The following is a 22,061-nucleotide window of genomic DNA, read 5'->3' as shown; positions in this document are numbered from 1 at the left end:
CTACAAGAAAACTGCTGATAAGAAAATATACAGCAACTTGAGTCAGACCAAGCTGAAAGACTGTGCCGAGATTGGTGGATAAATCTCGATTTTTTTGATCTCAGTTAAGTAATATTGAAAAACAAAAGAAAATGTAGTTCACCCAAAAATGAAAATTCTCTCATCATTCACTCACCCTCATGCCATCCCAGATGTGTGTGACTTTTTTTTTTATGCGGAACACAAATGAAGATTTTTAGAAGAATATCTCAGCTCTGTAGGTCCATACAATGCAAGCAAATGGTGGCCAGGTACTTTTAAGCTCCAAAAAGCACATAAAGGCAGCATAAAAGTAATTATACAACTCCAGTGGTTTAATCCATGTCTTCATAAGCGATATGATAGGTGTGTGTGAGAAACAGATAAATATACAAGTCCTTTTTTACTATAAATCTCCACCTTTGACCAGCCTCAACCAGTAGGTGGCTATATGCACGAAGAATGCAAATTGCCAAAAACAAAAGAATGTGAAAGTGAAATTGGAGATTTATAGTAAAAAGAACTTAAATATTCTCACCCACACCTATCATATTGCTTCAGAAGATTACATTTATGCTGCCTTTATATGGTTTTTGGCCCTTCAAACCTTTAGTACCTTTAATAACAGAGCGGAGATATTCTTCTCAAAATCCTCGTTGAAGAAAGTCTTACACACCTGGGATTGCATGAGGGTGAGTATATGAGAGAATTTTCTTTTTTTAGTGAACTATCCCTTTAAGTGTGTACAACACTATATACTGGCTAGACAAATTAAAACCAAACAGCGAGAATATTACAAAACATATATTTACAAATGCAATGAAAATACAAAGGCTCATCTTTTTTTATTACACTTTTGCTAACGGAGACATAAGTGGCCCATGACTACGCTGGCCATCAGGGATAGGAAACGGCAACACTTGAGAACAGAACAAACAAGAAACAGCTGCTTTACAAAAAAACAAATAAGTGCATGGTTTCAAAATCAGATGCAAGAAAACTCAAATGATCAAACAATGATGTTTTACTCTCTTCAACAGGTCACTGTGACGTCTGATAGAATCACTTCATTTTGGATTAACCAACACTTCTGTCTGTGGAGCCTGGAGGGGAACCAGGCTTTTGCTCGGAGAAAATAACATTATTTTTCAACAGAACGGTTTGATTTAGCTAAACTAAGATCAGTTAACCTTGATGAGACAAAGTTGTAAACCTCTTAAATTCAATCCTTGTGGACTATTATCAGGACAGACACCATATTTAACATGATGCAAATGAAAACAAGGCTGTGAGATACAGAAGTACTTTAGTACTGTTGCATACATTAGTGTTGAGTGTTCAGCCGACAAAATCAGTTGCGAAAATGTCAGACATCATTGAAAAAGCCTGTATCCCTCACAGCCTTGTTTTATTCTGTCAAATTAAATAAGGTATATATCCTGACAAAGGTTCACAGTCCTTAATCACGTCTATAGGACTTAAATCAGTTCAAATGGCTTCCTGGACAAAATCCATACAAGTATGCAGAACAGTCTAAGACATGCGTTCAGCCTTACCTTTATAACGCTATTGTAAAAATAAAAATGAGCCATCGATAAAGCAACAGCAAGGTTAACTGAAATTAGCTAAACTGAAAGATCCAGACTAGAAGTTTTGACCTAACAAGTAATTTCACAAACATATGGCTAATAATTACATCAACACACATCCCTCCATGTTATTTGTCATTTTTCACATAAAAAAAGAAATTTAAATTACTATTTAAATTAAAGAACATGAAAAATTAATTTAGGACCATTAGGATTGTTTACATTGTTAAATTAATTTCAAACATTTCAAAACAAAATTGCAATTCTCATTACTGACATGCACAAAAAAATTTCCCCAATGTTATTTGGATTTAGTTCATGATTTTAAGTTCAAATTGTTGTAGTCCAGTTCTGCCTTCATTTTGATTTTCATGAAAAAAAAAATAATAATTTTAACAATAATGAGAATCACAAGGATTACAGAAAACTCAAAATATTCTGCATTTTTGGGAACAATGTGCTTAGAAAAATCCTAACGGTCCTACAATAGGCTTCATTTAAGCAAAATATGTTTTTTGTACTTTTGATTTGGGATGGAATGTGACCTGAACATATTTTTGTGCAATTCACTCATACACATCCTCTTTCACTGTTCTTGTTTTTCTAGCGCAGTGCCCGTCACTAGCAGCAGGTTACAGCCCATGAACTGCACGTTTAGTATATTACTAGTGTTGCCCGTGTACTGTCCAATCAGCTCGCTGCTGGAACCATCGGCCTGGGCGGTGCCGTGAGCGTTTCGTATGTCCCACACACGCACGGAGTTATCCATGGAGGCAGAAGCCACCAGACTGCTGTCCTGGCTGAAAGAGAGGCTGGTGATGCTGTCGGTGTGACCACGGAGGTCTTTAAACAGAGCACCAGATGCCAGGTCCCACAGCTTCAGTCTCTGGTCCTCTCCAGCCGACGCCAGGTACTTTCCGTTGGGTGAGAAGGCGAGCGAGAGCACGGGGCCACGGTGCCCAGTAAACAACCTCACAGACGCCCCCTGCTGCGTGCTCCACAGTCGCACGGTTTTATCAGTAGAGCCCGTCGCTACATAGTTGGAGTTGGGGTGGAATTTGACGCAGTCCACGTCAGAGAGGTGGCCGGCGTAGAGACGAAGCGGGTATGTGCGGGCAAAGCTCCAGAGGCGGGCGGTGCGGTCGTGAGACGCCGTCGAGAAGTACAGGCTGCAGGGACTGACGTCCACGTCCCAGACGGGGTAGGTGTGACCACGGTACAGGACGGTGTTGGTGAAGCAGTTCAGGTCCCAGAAGCGGACGGTGGAGTCCTCCGAACATGACAGCAGACCGGAGCCATCCGTCAGGAATGCTGTGCGGTACACAGGACCACTGTGAGCACGCAGGGTCTTGATCTCATTGCCTGAGGCATCCTCATCATCTGCCTGTTCAGAATAAAACAAGTATAACTCATTACTATAATTAAATACAATCATTAAAGCATCATTTTCTGTAAAGCTGCTTTGAAATTGTGTGTTGGGAAAAGCGCTACACAAATAAAAATGACTTAAACATTCCAAAACATCAACCAAATCAGGTATTGAAAAATGGAGGCCAGACTGCCATATGACTGGTTGTCACACAATTGTTTAATCTTAGACAGTTAAACAGTCAATATCATCACACCCATAAAGCATTTTATCCTAATTGGGTGTGATGCAAAAAGTTTCAATTGACAAGAAATTTCTCTGTCTTTGTTGAAAGTGAAAATGCTCCTCAAAATTACAGCCAATCAGAAGATGTTTCATGTTAAATACACAGTCGTATCTGGCAAGAACAATAACTCCAAATAACACTGAAAGAGATAGGATTTACTCTCTTACCTCACTGTGTTGCAACTTAATTCTAAAATTAATATCTAATTTAAAAATACACATTAGAAAGAGATCTGCTCTAATAAAAGTCTTTAAATAGAAAAAAGAAAGAAAAAAAAACGATTTTTTTCTTGTTAAGCATGTCGTTAGTCTTAATTTCTTGGGGAGGTGGGAATCACTGAGGAAACACTGCAGAAAAATCTTACAGGAAACACTGCAGGAAAAATTCTGTAACACTGAGGAAGCAATGTAGGAAATTCCTCTAGGGAATGTTTTAGGTATCCTTCCACAAGCTTCTCACAATATGTTGCTGGAATTGTGTCCCATTCCTCCAGACAGAACTGGTGTAACTGAGTCAGGTTTGTAGGCCACCTTGCTCGCACATGCTTTTTCAGTTCTGCCCACAAATCTTCTATCGGATTGAGGTCAGGGCTTTGTGATGGCCACTCCAATACCTTGACTTTGTTGTCCTTAAGCCCTTTTGTCACAACTTTGGAGGTATGCTTGGGGTCATTGTCCATTTGGAAGACCCATTTGCGACCAAGCTTTAACTTCCTGGCTGATGTCTTGAAATGTTGCTTCAGTATATCCACATAATTTTCCTTCCTCATGATGCCATCTATTCTGTGAAGTGTACCAGTCCCCCCTGCAGCAAAGCACCCCCACAACATGATGCTGCCACCCCCATGCTTCACGGTTGGGATGGTGTTCTTCGGCCTGCAATCCTCACCCTTTCTCCTCCAAACATAACGATGGTCATTATGGCCAAACAGCTCAATTTGGACATTTCTCCAAAAAGTAAGATTGTCCCCATGTGCACTTGCAAACTGTAGTCTGGCTTTTTTATGGCAGTTTTGGAGTAGGGATGGGCATTTTGGTCATTTTGTCTACTCAAGTACTCAGACTAATTACTCGAGTACTCAAGGGGCAATTACATGTTCATAACTCTATATATACAATAACATGTCTGACAAACGTCTATAGCTACTGCATTGTGTCTTGTTGTCCAGTGTATCGTCTATTCATCATTATAGGCTGTTATAAAATAAAATGTTACAAAATGTACAAAAGATTGAATGATCAAAATATAATGCATCATATTTTGTCATTATGTGAAGATTCACTGCCCAACTCAATGAATGTGCACAATGCGCGTCTGTCTGTTCTTCCTTCAGGTTACCGTAGTAATCTTCGTAAGTGTGCACCAGTTTTTTTTAGTGACTGTCTGAACCGTCTACTTTCAAATAACAGGAGATGCCATATCCATTGCATTTTAATATGCATGTTAAGTTGAAGTTCAGTTTTGAAGATGCTGCATTGTGTTCCATTTAACTGCGCTCTGTCTAGCTGTTTGAAACACTCGTCTGCTGTACACTGCCACATGCGCCTGGTGTGTGTGTGTGTGTCCCAAATGTTCGCTCTAGTGAGGAAAGCCGCAATGCTCTGTATTGTTGTTGCTGTGATTCATGAAGCATTCCATTCAACTCAGAGGGTCTGAATTTCCACCTTTCAACTGGGGAAAGTGCAATGGAATGACACTTTATATCGGACATCTAACTTGGAAACTCGTGCGGAAATCTTCATTTTGTCGAGATGCAGGTGTGTGTTACATCACGCAAACATGACTCCACGCAGGGCAGGGAGGTTTACATTCAGTGACAATCATTCACTTTCATTAAATAATATCCATTAATGAGTCAAAGTTCTTACATTAAATGATAAAGCGTGTTTAGCAAACGTTTTGCAGAGACAGGTGTTCAAAACACGGTTAATTACACTCTCTTTGTTTTGATTATTGTAACGATAGCACTGCAGCGTCATATCAGTTTGTTAGCCATGAGAAGTCTCTGATAATCAATGTACCCCTCAAAGTCACAATGTAATCAATCTCAAAATTAAAAATAAGCTCCCTCTTTGACATGTTTGTGCTTAGTTGTCAGGTAATTGTTACTGGATTTCGAATTATGTCAAAGTCACATCATGCGTGATCACTATCGATCATCGTTTTCATGATCGATCATTGATGCCACGTCCGAGTACCTGAGTCCTCGAGTACTCATGCCCATCCCTATTTTGGAGCAGTGGCTCCTTCCTTGCTGAGCAGCCTTTCAGGTTATATCGATATAGGACTTGTTTTACTGTGGATATAGATACTTTTCTACCTGTTTCCTCCAGCATCTTCACAATGTCCTTTGCTGTTGTTCTGGGATTTATTTGCATTTTTCGCACCAAACTACGTTCATCTCTAGGAGACAGAATGCGTCTCCTTCCTGAGGTATGATGGCTGTGTGGTCCCATGGTGTTTATACTTGCGTACTGTTGTTTGTACAGATGAACGTGGTACCTTCAGGCATTTGGAAATTGCTCCCAAGGATGAACCAGACTTGTGGAGGTCCACAATTTTTTTCTGAGGTCTTGCCTGATATCTTTGGTTTTCCCATGATGCAAAGAGGCACTGAGTTTGAAGGTGGACCTTAAAATACAGCCACAGGTACACCTCCAATTCAGTACACCTCCTATCAGAAGCTAATTGGTTAATTGTCTAAACGCTTGACACCATTTTCTGGAATTTACCAAGCTGCTTAAAGGCACAGTTAACTTAGTGTATGTAAACTTCTGACCCACTGGAATTGTGATATAGTCAATTAAAAGTGAAACAATCTGTCTGTAAACAATTGCTGGAAAAATTACTCATGTCATGCACAAAATAGATGTCCTAAACGACTTAACAAATCTATAGTTTACTAATATTAAATCTGTGGAGTCGTTAAAAAATTAGTTTTAATGACTTCAACCTTAGTGTACAGTTGTGCTCAAAAGTTTGCATACCCTGGCAGAAATTGTGAAATTTTGGCATTGAATTTGAAAACATGACTGATCATGCAAAAAATAAAAAATAAAGTCTTTTATTTAAGGATAGTGATCATTTGAAGTCATTTATCATCACATAGTTGTTTGGCTCGTTTTTAAATCATAATGATAACAGAAATCACCCAAATGGCCCTGATCAAAAGTTTACATACCCTTGAATGTTTGGCCTTGTTACAGACACACAAGGTGACACACACAGGTTTAAATGGCAATTAAAGGTTAATTTCCCACACCTGTGGCTTTTTAAATTGCAATTAGTGTCTGTGTATAAATAGTCAGTGAGTTTGTTAGCTCTCATGTGGATGCACTGAGCAGGCTAGATACTGAGCCAAGGGGAGCAGAAAAGAACTGTCAAAAGACCTGCGTAACAAGGTAATGGAACTTTATAAAGATGGAAAAGGATATAAAAAGATATCCAAAGCCTTGAAAATGCCAGTCAGTACTGTTCAATCACTTATTAAGAAGTGGAAAATTCGGGGATCTCTTGATACCAAGCCAAGGTCAGGTAGACCAAGAAACATTTCAGCCACAACTGCCAGAAGAATTGTTCAGGATACAAAGAAAAACCCACAGGTAACCTCAGGAGAAATACAGGCTGCTCTGGAAAAAGACGGTGTGGTTGTTTCAAGGAGCACAATACGACGATACTTGAACAAAAATGAGCTGCATGGTCGAGTTGACAGAAAGAAGCCTTTACTGTGCCAATGCCACAAAAAAGCCCAGTTACAATATGCCCGACAACACCTTGACACACCTCACAGCTTCTGGCACACTGTAATTTGGAGTGACGAGACCAAAATAGAGCTTTATGGTCACAACCATAAGTGCTATGTTTGGAGAGGGGTCAACAAGGCCTATAGTGAAAAGAATACCGTCCCCACTGTGAAGCATGGTGGTGGCTCACTGATGTTTTGGGGGGGGGGGGTGGTGAGCTCTAAAGGCACGGGGAATCTTGTGAAAATTGATGGCAAGATGAATGCAGCATGTTATCAGAAAATACTGTCAGACAATTTGCATTCTTCTGCACGAAAGCTGCGCATGGGACGCTCTTGGACTTTCCAGCATGACAATGACCCTAAGCACAAGGGAAAGTTGACCCTCCAGTGGTTACAGCAGAAAAAGGTGAAGGTTCTGGAGTGGCCATCACAGTCTCGTGACCTTAATATCATCGAGCCACTCTGGGGAGATCTCAAACATGTGGTTCTTGCAAGACGACCAAAGACTTTGCATGACCTGAAGGCATTATGCCAAGACGAATGGGCAGCTATACAACCTGCAAGAATTTTGGGCCTCACAGACAATTATTACAAAAGACTGCATGCTGTCATTGATGCTAAAGGGGGCAATACACAGTATTAAGAACTAAGGGTATGCAGACTTTTGAACAGGGGTCATTTCATTTTTTTCTTTGTTGCCATGTTTCGTTTTATGATTGTGCCATTCTGTTATAACCTACAGTTGAATATGAATCCCATAAGAAATAAAAGAAATTTGTTTTGCCTGCTCACTCATGTTTTCTTTAAAAATGGTACATATATTATCAATTCTCCAAGGGTATGCAAACTTTTGAGCACAACTATATGTAAACTTCTGACTTAAGCAACAGTAGATCACTAAACATCCTCAGCTACCCAAACCACAAGATTGACAGCTGTCACTCACTTCCTCCTCCAGCACGTCACAGGCAAGTCTTATTTTCGACACATCGACCCTGTGAGGCCCCGCCTTTAACTTTCGTGCCCGTAAACTCCACAGCTTCACGGCAGAGTTATCAAACCCTGCTGCCAGCAATCGGCTGTCCGCCGACACCTCAGCAGTGTTCAGCAACTGATCCGTGTGCTGGAACGCATAGAAGCAGATGGTGGTGAGGGAAGGCGGTCCCTCGCGCACACGCTTGATGCAGTCCTGCAACGCTTCCAATGCAGCCTCGTTCTGAGGTAACCCCGCCGTGACTTCAACAGGTTCCGTCCCATCAGACCCGTCAACTGCAGTCCAGGTAGTGGAGGAAGAGGAAGTGGAGTTTGCGTTTCCTGTTCCAAGCCCCGCCCCATACAGCTGGTAGTCGGTTTGACGTGCTGCTGTCACCTCCACCTAAGAAAATATTTGAGATATAAAGGTAATTAAATACTAGGTTTAGATCATGGTTAATTTTTGACTATTGGCAAATTGGCAAGTGCGGTCCTCATTGAAGTTTATTTTTTGCCAAGAGCCACCTCCTTAGACAGACATGTATAGCAACCAACCACAAATATGACATAGATTACACCTATGTACCACAAAAACAGACCAATCTAGTGACATTGCTTATACCTGTATATGTGTGCTGAGCACCCAACAGATAACGCTGTTGTCATCACTCTGCAGGTAACGCAGTAGGTAGCTGTACGCTTGATCTGTCAGGTGAACCACATACTTGTGATCCAGAAGGGAGCAGAGTTTAGGGTTCGAGGTCACATCCTGTAAGACAAAATAAACAGATATTCTTTAGAATCCCTGAACCAAAACAAATTAATTTCCACCATGATTCTTTAATTGACATGCCTACAATTTGAAAAGTCAGGGCTAAAAGAAAATCCTAAATCTGACCTGCAATGTGACGGCACCACGCAGCAGATCCACAATGGCTTTCTGCTCAGGGTCCTGCTGGAAGAGCGAGTGGAAGCGACTGTAGAACGAGTCTACTGCCCCCTTCAGGCCACAGCGTGCCATGTCCAAGTGCAAGTAGAGGAAGAGTGGAAACAACACGCCTCTTACCTCCTTCACCAAAGGCGCCTCTGCATCTGCAACAGAATGAAGTTGTTAAAAGGAAAGGCACTAAAGCGTTAGGAAAGAGTGTCTCTGATGCAATCTCTCACCCTGCAGGAAGGAGCGCAGTCTAGAGAACTGGGTCTCATACTGCTGAGGGTCTGACTGGCAGGGGGCCGCTGACACCACATTTGCACAGCTGGACTCTGTCTGAACTGCACATACCAGAAAGAAAGAGAGGACACCACTCAAATATATAGTTAATTCATTTAAAATACAACTGAGAAATCATATATGAAAGGGCTGTTACCTGTGAGACTGGCAGCCATCTCCTCCGCAGACTGGGATAGTTTGGCGCCCTTTAGAGAACCATCTGTATCTATGTACTGCCTCTTCTTCAGGTACTGAGTCACTGCATACTGGATCTGTTCTGTCCTGACTCGCTTCATCTCCTGCCACATTATGGGGACACATTATGCATATTATACATCATGCATCTCTGGTCTCAGCAGAAACGTATGCCATGCAATAAGAAGTAGTGCAGATTTAAAGACTAATGATTTATTCACAGCACTGGCCATTGGAGGGAATGAGCCGCCCACCTAGAACGTTCAATTTATACATTTCTGGGCTTTATTGGTGTGTCTGAACGTTTGATTCTTTTTCTAGGCATCATAGGCGAATTCATACCTTTGATTTTGTTTCTAGGCATCATATGCACGTTTGATACTATTTCTGGGCATTGTTGGTATGTTCAAAAAAATACATTCTTTTTCTGGGCATCATATGCGTGTTCGAACATTTGATTCTTCTGCGCATAATATGTGCGTTAGAACATTCAATTGTATTTCTGGGCATCACAGGAACATTCGATCGTTAGATTCTATTTCTGGGCATCGTAGGAGCGTTCGAACATTCAATTGTTTTCTGCATATCATATGCGTATTCGAAAACGCCATTCTTTTTCAGGGAATCAAATGCGTGTTCGAACATTTTATTCTATTTCTGGGCGTCGTAGGAGTGTTTGAACATTCCCTTTTATTTCTGGGCATCAAATGCGAGTTTGAACATTCAATTCTTTTTCTGGGCATTATAATGCACGTTCGATACTATTTTTGGCATCGTGCATGATTGGACAGTCGATTCTTTTTCTGGGCATCATATGCATGTTCGAACATTCGTTTCGATTCTAACGTTCCAACGCGCCTCTGATGCCCCCAAAATGTTGTCTAGACAGCTCACAAGTTTTTGAGACACAGCCATTAACACTGGATCAGTATGTTATGGATTATGTGCAAGTTGATAAACTACGGCACATATGCATTCATCTGTTGTCTTAAGATATTCAGTTATAAAACAAACAAATAAATAAATTAAAAAAAGAGTCTGAAACATACACAACATACAAAAGTTTAGATATAGTTTAGCACCTACTGTAAAATCCCTTTGTGACAATCCAACAGAAAGTCGTTCTTTTAAGCCATGGAAGATATGTTAGAAGAGGACTGCCGCTCTTCTTCTGCGCGTCCAGCAACAGCGCGCTGAGATCACAGGCGCTGAACAGCGACATCTAGCGCACCGAGTGCCTCACTGCAAGTACAAACATATCTATTTCAATTGTATATTGTTTAAAAAGAAAAAAAATTATACCGCCAAAGTACAGTTCAGTCAGCATAGAGTAAACATACATTTAGCCGCCGTTTAATAAATCTTCAAGCAATTCATATAAAGTCTGTGGTGACTGAAGCATGAGAGCTGAATTCTAAATTGTTTAGAGAACAATAATAAGAGACATAGCATTCAAAATTATATTGAGATTTACAACTATTGTGCAGACCATTTATCATATTTATGACATTAATTTTATTGATATACATTTGCATCTGCATCATTATTATTTATATTATATTTTTATTTATATGACATAATATTTATTATTTTAATTCAACTAAATAAAACTCAATTTCCCAATATACTCCTCAAAATGCGGTTTTCATACATTTTCCCTTTAGTACTGGTCCAGGATCAGTTTTGAACCCCAACAGACGCATCATTTATAGTTAGAGGAGTCTAAAAAAAACTGATCCAGGATCAGCAACGCGAGTTACTGGCTGAAACACGTGCGCAATTTGAATGACGCACATAGTGTGCGCTTGACTGCGGCGAGTGCGCGGTAAGGGGGTTTTCAGATGTTAACCGTGTTTAATCGCTTCTAAATGAGTTTCTTTTTCGTGTAAAAACAGTGTCGGTGCAGTATGTTCACTCCCCGCTGCACACCGAGCTCAGGCCGCAGACAGGCACCCCGGGCCGGCAGTCGGAAGAGTCTGAGAGCCGCACAGCCCGGACTGCTGTTCTCCCAAGCCGCTCTACTGTCACAGCCAGGTAAACCAATCTCACAGACAGGGCTTTATAGTTACACATAACACCAGATTATGACTGTGTATAGTTATATACATGTATGTATGTATATATATAACACTCAGCAAAAAAAGAAACGTCTTCTCACTTTCAACTGCTTTTATTTTCAGCAAACATGTGTAAATATTTGTATGAACATAAAAAGATTCAACAACTAAGACATAAACTGAACAAGTTTCACAGACATGTGACTAACAGAAATGGAATAATGTGTCCCTGAACAAAGGGGGGCTCAAAATCAAAAGTAACAGTCAGTATCTGGTGTGGCCACCAGCTGCATTAAGTACTGCAGTGCATCTCCTCCTCATGGACTGCACCAGATTTGCCAGTTTTTGCTGTGAGATGTTACCCCACTCTTCCACCAAGGCACTTGCAAGTTCCCGGATATTTCTGGGGGGAATGGCCCTAGCCCTCACCCTCCGATCCAGCAGGTCCCAGACGTGTTCAATGGGATTGAGATCTGGGCTCTGCGCTGGCCATGGCAGAACACTGACATTCCTGTCGTGCAGGAAGTCATGCACAGAACGAGCAGTATGGCTGGTGGCATTGTCATGCTGGAGGGTCATGTCAGGATGAGCCTGCAGGAAGGGTACCACATGAGGGAGGAGGATGTCTTCCCTGTAACGCACAGCGTTGAGATTGCCTGCAATGACAACAAGCTCAGTCCGATGATGCTGTGACACGTCGCCCCAGACCATGATGGACCCTCCACCTCCAAATCGATCCCGCTCCAGAGTACAGGACTCTGTGTAACGCTCATTCCTTCGATGATAAACGCGAGTCCGACCATCACCCCTGGTGAGACAAAACCATCAGAAAAGAGCACTTTTTGCCAGTCCTGTCTGGTCCAGCGAAGGTGGGTTTGTGCCCATAGGCGACATTGTTGCCGGTGATGTCTGGTAAGGACCTGCCTTACAACAGGCCTACAAGCCCTCAGTCCTGCCTCTCTCAGCCTATTGCGGACAGTCTGAGCACTGATGGAGGGATTGTGCGTTCCTGGTGTAACTCGGGCAGTTGTTGTTGCCATCCTGTACCTGTCCCGCAGGTGTGAGATTCGGATGTACCGAGCCTGTGCAGGTGTTGTTACACGTGGTCTGCCACTGCGAGGACGATCAGCTGTCCTTCCTGTCTCCCTGTAGCGCTGTCTTAGGCGTCTCACAGTACAGACATTGCAATTTATTGCCCTGGCCACATCTGCAGTCCTCATGCCTCCATGCAGCATGCCTAAGGCACGTTCACGCAGACAAGCAGGGACCCTGGGCATCTTTCTTTTGGTGTTTTTCAGAGTCAGTAGAAAGGTTTTATAACTGTGACCTTAATTGCCTCCGTCTGTAAGCTGTTAGTGTCTTAATGACCGTTCCACAGGTGCATGTTCATTAATTGTTTATGGTTCATTGAACAAGCATGGAAAACATTGTTTAAACCCTTTACAATAAAGATCTGTAAAGTTATTTGGATTTTTACAAAATTATCTTTAAAATACAGTATCCTGAAAAAGGGACGTTTCTTTTTTTGCTGAGTTTATATATATATATATATATATATATGTATATATATATTGGCTGATACTGATATTTTGCCACTTACCTTGTTTTGTCATCAGATCACTTTTTTGCTCAGGAATTATGTTTGAAATGTAAACTGGTACAAAAGTTCTAACAATTAATAATTTCCATTGAACATGGATTGGATCAGTTGAACACATGACAGGACAAAATTTTAAAGAGAGCCACAATGAAAGATAAATAGAAGATCAAAAGATTAAAAAAATGAATTGAAAAATAACTAAATATCAAAGCATGCAGATTAATGTGAAAAAAGGTTATTTTGTACACTTTTGTTTTTGCAGTTCAAAACAACAGAACTCACATTTTACATGTTTGTACTGTATATAATAGAACATCACAAATTCACATTATGCATTTGTTGGGCAATTCCACGGAAATATCATCTGCATTATGGAAAAACAAAAAGTCACCAAAGGAACAAAATGGCCTTTTAAGTTCTATTGTGGTATAATGGAAAATGCCGTCCAGACCGCTAGAGGGTGCCGCTTGCTTACACAATGCTGAATGAAGCTTGCCGAGCTTTTGTAATTACATAAAACCACATTGCAATTTAAGTCTTAATCAATCATGCAGCATTAATGGGTATTATTCCAATGTCTAAGATGTCAAAGTTTGCTGGTTTCAGAGCGTTTTTGATGGTTTACCTATCATGCATTGGTAAGTACCGCTTTCACAACTGTCACATCTGGTTTTTCCTCAATGTAAGAACGAGAAAGATTAAGAATTAAATATTACATGTTCTTAGGAGTGCCAACCCTTCTACATTCTCTGGCTATCAATATTTCTGGATTGTGCATTAGAATTCAAAGTGTATTTACAATGTGTGTTGATAATTAATTATAAAAGAACTATTGGGTTTTCAAATCAGTATTTTCATGCTTAAAACCGATTTGCTGATGGTTTTAATTTGGTCAGTAATTGGCCGATAAATATTGGCGGCCGATATATTGGTGCATCCCTAGAACTGACACAAGGGGAAGTTAACACTCTTGTTAATCGGCCAAGCGAACATGGACATCGAGTGATTGCAAAATTACCAAATATCAGCCGATTAATCGGCCTGGCCGATATATCGATCTGTCAATAATAACATTACAAAGAGGACGTCTGTCAAAATCTAGTGGTTTTTTTGGGGGCATCATAGCTGTGTTCCGAGTGTTTAATTCATACAGCATATTTGGGCATTAAGGTTTGGAATGCACCTACGATGCCCAAAAATGCTGTCTATGTAGGCAGCGTACTTAGTTTTGATTGAGTTGGGTGTATTTGTGCGAAGTGTACTGATATTGTGTTGTCTGTGCAGTGGAGGATCATATCTCTGTAAAGATTGAGGCGTCAGGTTGGGCGTGGATGGTTTGTGGAGAGAGGCTGATCATATGGAAAGTGTCTCAGACCTTGGTAGGAAGGAGATGGTGTAACAGGTTTTCTTGTTGAATGAACTGCTGTTAATAAGATCACCATCCTCATGTTCTCCTTGTTGCTGCAGTTGTTGGTGTGTAAGGACCTCCAGTTGCCACCCAGAGAGTTTGTGTACAGTGCTGACCTCATCTCCATAAGTTCCTCCAATCCACTGGAGGATGCACCCATACAGGTGAGAACTTTTTAAGTAGAAATGTGCCATTTTTGACTCAACTCTATAACTCTGTTAGACTCATGGTATTGTCAACATAGTAACATTTTGTATGACCAACTTCAGTCCATCGGTGCATTGGCGGTGTCTCCAGATGGATCGGCTCGGTTCTGGCCCAGCCTGGCTCACGATGGGACTTACACGGAGATGTCTGCGGATCTGGGGGCGGACACTTGTGCAACTTCGTCACAGCTGTTAAGGTGGGTGCTCAAACTCAGATGCTAGTCCTTGAAGATCTAGCAGAGACTGACTCATTGTCTCGTAATATTTTAGGGTGGTAGTTTCATTGTGTCGTCATATCGTGGGCAGCTGCTCCGGGTCATGGTGTATGTGAACTTCTGACTTCAACCGTAAGTTCCTTTTAACTTTTTTTTTTCTTAAAAATCTGTAGATTTAAGATTTTACAAAATTGAGGCTATAGGTAATACCCATAATCCCTTGTGCTTGAATAATGTAATTGTTTCCTTGGTCAAAGGGAATTAAGAATTCATTGAGGGTTTAGCTCTTTTTCAGTATTACAGTGTTGTTTTGTTGCAAATAGTTATGTAAAAAACTTGTGTGACGTCACCATTTATGTTCCCGTCCGCACTCTTAGATCTAGTGCTGGAAACTTGCTTGTCATACCTAAGTTCAGACTATGTACTGTCGGTGGTAGGGCTTTCAGTGTTACTGCACCAAAGCTTTGGAACCAATTGCTCCAAAACCTTCGTGGATCTACATCGCTCCAGGCTTTAAGACAGAATTAAAAACTCATTTATTTCAACTATGTTTTTCTATCTGACTGATCCTCATACAGCTGTTATCTCTGTATTATATTGTACATGTCTCCATTTTCAAGTTTTGATATGCCTGATAGATTGCTTGCTTACTTGCTTTTAACTACTTTGTATGTTGATGTCTGTTTTTGCCTGTATTTTTTAAAGCGTCCTTGGGTTCTTGAAAGGTGTTATATAAATAAAAAATATTATTATTATTACCATTAGGGAGATCTGTTTCCCCTTTGGTCAAGTTGGACCCTGTTAACACTATCTCAGTTCTCCTTGTGCATGTGCGACTGAAGAAAAGGTATAACTATGGAGAAATGTTTATTTTATGATTAACCTAGAATCAGTTATAATTTTCTTTATTTGAGATGTGTTATTGTATGATCTAAATTTGAGTAAATTCAATTCAAATTATTAAGTAGAAACAACAACATTTAAATAGCAAATCTGAGTGAAGTCTACTTGCATCTAGTTACCTTAACTTAAATAGTTAAGTTCATTCTATATGAACTTCAAGTTTAGTGAACTTAATAACACAAGTTTTGGAGACAACATCAGTTCAATTGAGGGAGCGAGTTTAGTAAAGTCAACTTATTAGGGTTTTCAGTGCATATAAATGTTGGTTAAGATGCTTCAGCCAATCACATTCTTACTAAATCTGTTCACATTGTACTGAATATTTTAATCTTTGTACAGTGGCAAGAAAAAGTATGTGAACCCTTTGGAATTACCTGCATTTATGTATAAATTTGTCTTAAAATCTGGTTTGATCTTCATCTAAGTTACAGTAATGAACAAACACAATCTGTTTAACTAATAACACAAATTATTCTATTGTGCTTGTACATACTGAATAAATAATTCAAACATTCACAGTGTAGGTTGGAAAAAGTATGTGAACCCTTAGACTAATGATGTCAACAAATGATAATTAGAGTCAGGAGTTGGCAAACCTGGCATCCAATTAATGAAACGAGATTGGAGGTGTGGGTTAGAGCTACTTTGACTTATAAAAAGCACTCAAACATTTTGAGTTGGCTGTTCACAAGAAGCATCTGCTGACGTGGACCATGCCTTGCAAAAAAATATATTTCAGAAGACTTATGATCAATAATTGTTGCTTTGCATAAAGCTGGAAAGGGTTACAAAGTTATCTCGAAGAGCTTAGATATTCATCCGTCCACAGTTAGACAAACTGTCTATAAATGGGGATGATTTAGTACTATGGGTACTCTCACTAGAAGTGGCCGTCCAGCCAAGATGACTCAAAGGGCACACCGCAGAATGCTCAATGAGGTAAAAAAAGAACCCTAGAGTGACAGATAAAGACTTGAAGGAATCATTGGAAATGGTTAGCATCTCTGTTCATGACTCTACTATACGGAAAACATTAAACAGGTATGATGTCAATGGCAGGACACCACGAAAGAAGCCGCTGCTTTCCAACAAAAACATTGCTGCGCTCCTGAAATTTGCCAAAGACCACCTTGACACTCCACAATGCTACTGGGAAAATGTTTTGTGGACTGATGAAGCTAAGGTTGAATTGTTTGGGAAGAACACGCAGCACTACGTATGACATAAAAATGGCACCGCATACCAACATGAAAACATCATCCCAACGGTGAAGTACGGTGGGGGAAGCATCATGATTTGGGGCTGCTTTGCTGCTTCAGGGCCTGGACTGCTTGCCATCATCGAGGGAAAATGAATTCCCAAGTTTATGAAGATATCCTACAGGACAATGTCAAGGTGGCTGTGCACCAGCTGAAGCTCAGTAAAAGTTGGGTGATGCTGCAGGACAATGACCCAACACATCGAAGTAAATCCACTACAGAACGGCTTAAAAAAAGAAAATCCACCTTTTGGAGTGTCCCAGTCAGACTGCAGACCTTAACCCAATAGAGATGCTATGGGATGACCTCAAGAGAGCCGTTCATACTAGACATCCTAAGAATATGGCTGAACTGAAGCAGTTCTGTAAGGAAGAATGGTCCAAAATTACTTCTGAATGTTATGCAAGTCTAATCCGAAGCTACAGGATACGCTTGGTTGAAGTTATTGCTGCCAACGGAGGATCGACAGGTTTTAATAGATATTAACAGGTTTTACTTACTTTTTCCACAGTACTTTGAATGTTTAATGGGATTTGTTCAATAAAGACATGAAAGATTATAATTGTTTGTGTGTTAGCTTTAGCACATTGTGTTTGTCTAAACTTGTCACGTTGATGAAGATGAGATCACATTTTATCACCAATTCATGCAGGAAACCAGCTAATTCCAAAGGGTTCACATACTTTATATGTGCCACTGTATATGACTGTAGAGCAGTTTGAAACTTGCAAAATTAGGTCCGTCATTCTGACTGGAATCTGGCCATTTGAGAACGTTACTATGTTTTGGAGTAATAAGTATTGATATTAAAGCAATGTTGCTTTTATAAAACGACAACAACAATCTGCTTCATATACGCCAGCTTCCTAAACGAAAGTAATCAAAATTAAATTTGCTAGTGAATAAAGAATAGAATTAATAGGTATTTAAAATATATAAAACATGACATCATGAAATTTAGCCATTGAGCAAGTTTTAATTTCTTTAACCATCAATAATATCTACTCTCATTTGTTGGTTAGAGTGAGGAGGAGCTACAGAAGACACGTTTGGTGTTGCCGCAGGCATCTAGTCCTGCTGCGTTCCTCTATAATGAGGAGATGGTGTATGCCTGCAGTACTGGTATCGGACACGGAGCTCTTCCTGAGGAGAAGATTTCCTTCAGCTCTCCAGGTATGTCATTCAGAATGGAAAGCGTGGTGATGTAAGCAAGCCAAAACAAGGTATTCTAGTTTACTTATTTTTCTTTATTGTCTGTTCTCCAGGTGACCATATCCGTGGTGGCGGTGTGTGTGCCACCATGGACCTTACCCGTGACAGTGTTGTGTTTCTACCGGTGTTCTTAGAACAATGGACTTGTTGCCGTTTTAGCGAGACAGACCCTTTCCCTGCTGCCTGAGGACATGGAGGACTCAATCTGTACCTCAGTGTCTGGACCTGGTACTGAGGTCTGAACTGGGTTTACATAGAACTAAACCTCTGACTGGCTTGCCTGCTGGAAAAAACAGCTAAAACCAGCCTAAACTGGTTCGCTGGTCTCCCAGACTGGTTTTAAATGGGTTTTAAGACTGAATTATGAGTTTTTTCAGGGGGTTATCAATGCTTAACTAGAGTTTACTTGACTAGAGGTCATGGGACGTCATCACCTAATATTTTCTTGTTTGCTTTTCAGGGCACTCCATTAGAAACGCCCCCTAAAATGGATATGGTGGCCCAGGAGGACAAAACTGAACTGCTGAAACAAGCGTTCCTGCAGTTCTGCCGGTTGGTGTCTTTCTTTTTACACAATCTCAAGTTTTTGTCAATTAAATTGTGTTACATATCATAGTCAGCTTGTAGTTATATCTGTGTTAAATCTGCGACTGCAGCTCTTGGAGATCATTTCCTGTGGTTTTCTCTGCATTCATGATCTGATTGGTGCTCAAAGCATGGTGGACGATCTCTTCCCCAGTGATGGAGAAGGAGGTGCGGAGCTGGATGGGGTTGTGAAACAGATTGACCTGGACCTGATGGATGACTACCCTGCACGTGACCCCCGCTGGGCTGAGTCTGTAGCTGATGGTGAGAGATGGAAAGAAATCCTTTCGATTTGCCCTAATAAGTTACAATTTATTTATGTTGTCTTGACAATCGGCTTACGGTTTTCACATAGCGGACCATCAAAAGTGGGAAAAAATTCATAGACTTACATCGATGGAATGTGTAAACGGGCCAACAGATGCTCGCTAATTCGAACCCCAACTGTCAAACTGATCAGACTTACGGTTTTCGCATAGCGGACAATCGAAAGTCGGACAAAACGCATAGACTTAAATTGACGGAATGTTCAAGCGGGCCAACGGAATGCTAGTTAATTCAAACTCAAATTGTCAAACTGATTAGACTTATGGTTTTCGCATAGCGGACAATCGAAAATCTTAAAAAACGCATACTTACGTTGATGGAACATTTAAATGGTAGGGGTGTGACGGTACATGTATTCATCCCGAACCGTCACGTTACTGACCTCACGGTTCGGTGCATGCAGTCAGACGTAGAATACATCTGAGACAGTCACAGGCGATCCACTCCAATCCAGAAGGGGGTGCGCACTTTAATGCAATGCTGTTTGCTAACCGCCATAACAGGAAGAAGAGCAGAAGAAGAAGAGACCATCTATGCACCAACCCAAAACAAGAATGGCTTCTCCTAATGCACAAGTTTTATTTTTCATTATTCTATTTATTTTGTACTTTTATAACACGAGATGCTTTTCAGTTTTGTAGCTGATTGTGACCAAATACCTTTTGTTTTTTATCAACTCTACAAAACAATATGGCCTGTGTAAGAGTGCATTCTGTTTACTGCTTAATACACTAAAGGAGTCTGTACTGTACCAACTACCTCAAGGGAGACTAAATGCTGCTAGGTGGAACAAACTGTAATTTGCACTACTGTCTGTTCAAAATAAATGAAAAGAAACCTAGCATTTGGGATGTGTTGCTTTTTCCTGTTGTACCGAACTCGTATCGAACCGTGACCCCTAAACCGAGGTACATACCGAACTGTGACTTCTGTGTACCGTTACACCCCTATTAAATGGACCAACGGAATGCTCGTTAATTCGAACTCCAACTGTCAATCTGATCAGACTTACAGTTTTCGCATAGCAGACAATCAAAAGTCAGAGAAAACGCATAGACTTACATTGATGGAACATTTAAATGGGCCAACGGAACGCTTGTTAATTCGAACTCCAACTGTCAATCTGATCAGACTTACGGTTTTCACATAGCGGACAATCAAAATGAGGAAAAAACGCATAGACTTACATTGACGGAATGTTTAAACGGGCCAAAGGAATGCTCGTTAATTCAAAATCCAACTGTCAATAAAATTCAAATGTAAACAAGCCTACAAAAGGCCTTTGATCTGCTTTAAGTTGCTGTCTCTCTCTCTGTATTTGACGGTTTATCGACTATCAGTGTGACAGTCTGTACTGACTATCTGTCTCGCGAGCTAACTGGCTGTTTGTCTTAGTGTAATGTCTGTATAACTATCAAACTTCAAACTTTTAAAACTAGTGTAATCTTTCAGACAAGGCTTTGTCAAGTCAACATCAAAGTTTATCTGACAAACTTTACCTGTCTAGTTGTTATTAGAATTATTTATATTTTTATTTACATTACAAACAAAAAAGTAGTTTTGAATATGTATCTTCTAGTACATATTTTTATAGGAAACAACCGGTCAGTAATTATACTGTACAAATAACATGGTAACAGCTGTCGCTTCATTTTGTGTCAGAATGAAAGTTACGATGCCTTGCTGTTCAGTGAGTCAGATGTTAATTCAGTAACTGCTTGGATTGATTCGTTAATATGATTCAGTTCGACAACTTGACTTCATTGACCTAAAAAAAAAAAAAAAATGATTGCTCATAAGACTCATACATTCATGAGTCAGACTACACTAGTCACACTGTTTTTGTGTGTAACCAGCGATGATAACATAAAAGAAAGATGCGTTGTCTTTAATTTGTGGCCTTTGTGGCTCACCACATTCAGACTGCAAGCTCAAAACTAAGGTAAAATATGGATGCACACTCCAATGTATATTCTCATCTCTCTTATGTCTCTCTTTTCCATGTCTCCAGCTCTATATCTGTGATGAGAACCGCGGAGCCAACGAGTACGACTTAAAGAAAGCTCTTGACCTGCTGGAGTACATTGAGGAGGTATCTGCACTTGAAGAATCACGTTATTGTGTAAAACATTGGAAATTAGTTACTTTACCTTGTACCGTGTGTGTTTGTTTTATACATCCATTCATTACCTGTGTGTTTGTAGGAGGATGCAGTTGATATTGAGGCCCTGAAACGAGAGATCTTCAGTAAAGCCTTAAAGAAAGACTGGAAGGAGAGGTGAGCACCTAAAAGAGTACCAGTTAAAATCTTTATGAAGTTAAAGTGAGGGATTGTATATGGCTACTTCCATAAGATACCATTAAAGGGATAGTTCACCCAAAAATTAAAATTCTCAAATTCTCATGTTCTTCCAAACATGAATGACTTCTTTTTTCTGCTTTTACTTGCTCGTTATTGTATTTATTTGACTGGTTGATCTGTACTGCAGTTGGTCCTCTTCTGATGACAACGATGACCCTCTGGAAGCGGCCAGAGACAGCACTTTTGTCAAGATCCTGCAGAAACTCATCCAAGGAGGTATGGTAACCCTTTTCATTCTGTTTTAAAACACACTCAGGGTTCCTATAAATGAGGTTTAAAGACATAAACGTTTGCTAGTTAGCATATAGAGCACAGAAAACTACTCTGTTGGGACATGCATTGATTTTCAAACACCTCTAAGACAAGACATGACTGATGTCTTTGTGTTTACAAAGGTGTTTCTCTGCAGTCATACCTGCCTGACGTGAAGGATCTACTGCATCAAGAGGAGCTGGAGAGTCTTAAATTAAACCCTTACTTTGAGTTCCTCCTGCGAGCAAATTATGAGCACTACCTGAAAGCGCAGATATGACATCACTTCCT

General features: G+C 40.4%; 1 protein-coding gene and 1 pseudogene across 2 annotated transcripts; one reads left to right on the top strand and one right to left on the bottom strand.

The window, feature by feature from the left end:
* Window positions 1-807: 807 nt before the first annotated feature.
* LOC127444076 (TAF5-like RNA polymerase II p300/CBP-associated factor-associated factor 65 kDa subunit 5L) lies at window positions 808-10,601 on the bottom strand. 2 transcript variants are annotated; one of them, XM_051703245.1, is made up of 7 exons: window positions 10,471-10,601; window positions 9,347-9,488; window positions 9,147-9,251; window positions 8,878-9,071; window positions 8,602-8,748; window positions 7,954-8,382; window positions 808-2,991 (listed from the first exon to the last, which is right to left on the bottom strand). In XM_051703245.1, exons 2-7 carry the CDS (start codon window positions 9,483-9,485, stop codon window positions 2,194-2,196), a joined length of 1,812 nt encoding a protein of 603 aa, XP_051559205.1. In that variant the 5' UTR covers window positions 9,486-9,488; window positions 10,471-10,601; the 3' UTR covers window positions 808-2,193. The 2 variants fall into 2 exon arrangements, with proteins under 2 accessions (XP_051559205.1, XP_051559206.1); XM_051703246.1 differs by lacking the exon at window positions 10,471-10,601 and having other exon boundaries at window positions 9,147-9,246; window positions 9,347-9,470.
* A 690-nt stretch (window positions 10,602-11,291) lies between these two features.
* Window positions 11,292-22,058, top strand: LOC127444271 (nuclear pore complex protein Nup133-like; annotated as a pseudogene).
* Window positions 22,059-22,061: the final 3 nt, after the last annotated feature.

This window comes from Myxocyprinus asiaticus, chromosome 7, assembly GCF_019703515.2.
Source record: "Myxocyprinus asiaticus isolate MX2 ecotype Aquarium Trade chromosome 7, UBuf_Myxa_2, whole genome shotgun sequence".
Taxonomy (NCBI): domain Eukaryota; kingdom Metazoa; phylum Chordata; class Actinopteri; order Cypriniformes; family Catostomidae; genus Myxocyprinus; species Myxocyprinus asiaticus.
This window is presented reverse-complemented; position numbering and strand designations above follow the sequence as displayed.

What these genes read in the sequence shown, in the direction of transcription:
- LOC127444076 (XM_051703245.1), bottom strand. Translation starts at nt 9,485, where the DNA reads ATGAAGCGAGTCAGGACAGAACAGATCCAGTATGCAGTGACTCAGTAC. An exon ending in GATGGCTGCCAGTCTCACAG is followed by an intron (nt 9,252 to 9,346) that starts GTAACAGCCCTT and finishes TGGTATGTGCAG; the next exon opens with TTCAGACAGAGTCCAGCTGT. An exon ending in GTGACGTGCTGGAGGAGGAA is followed by an intron (nt 2,992 to 7,953) that starts GTGAGTGACAGC and finishes TATTCTGAACAG; the next exon opens with GCAGATGATGAGGATGCCTC.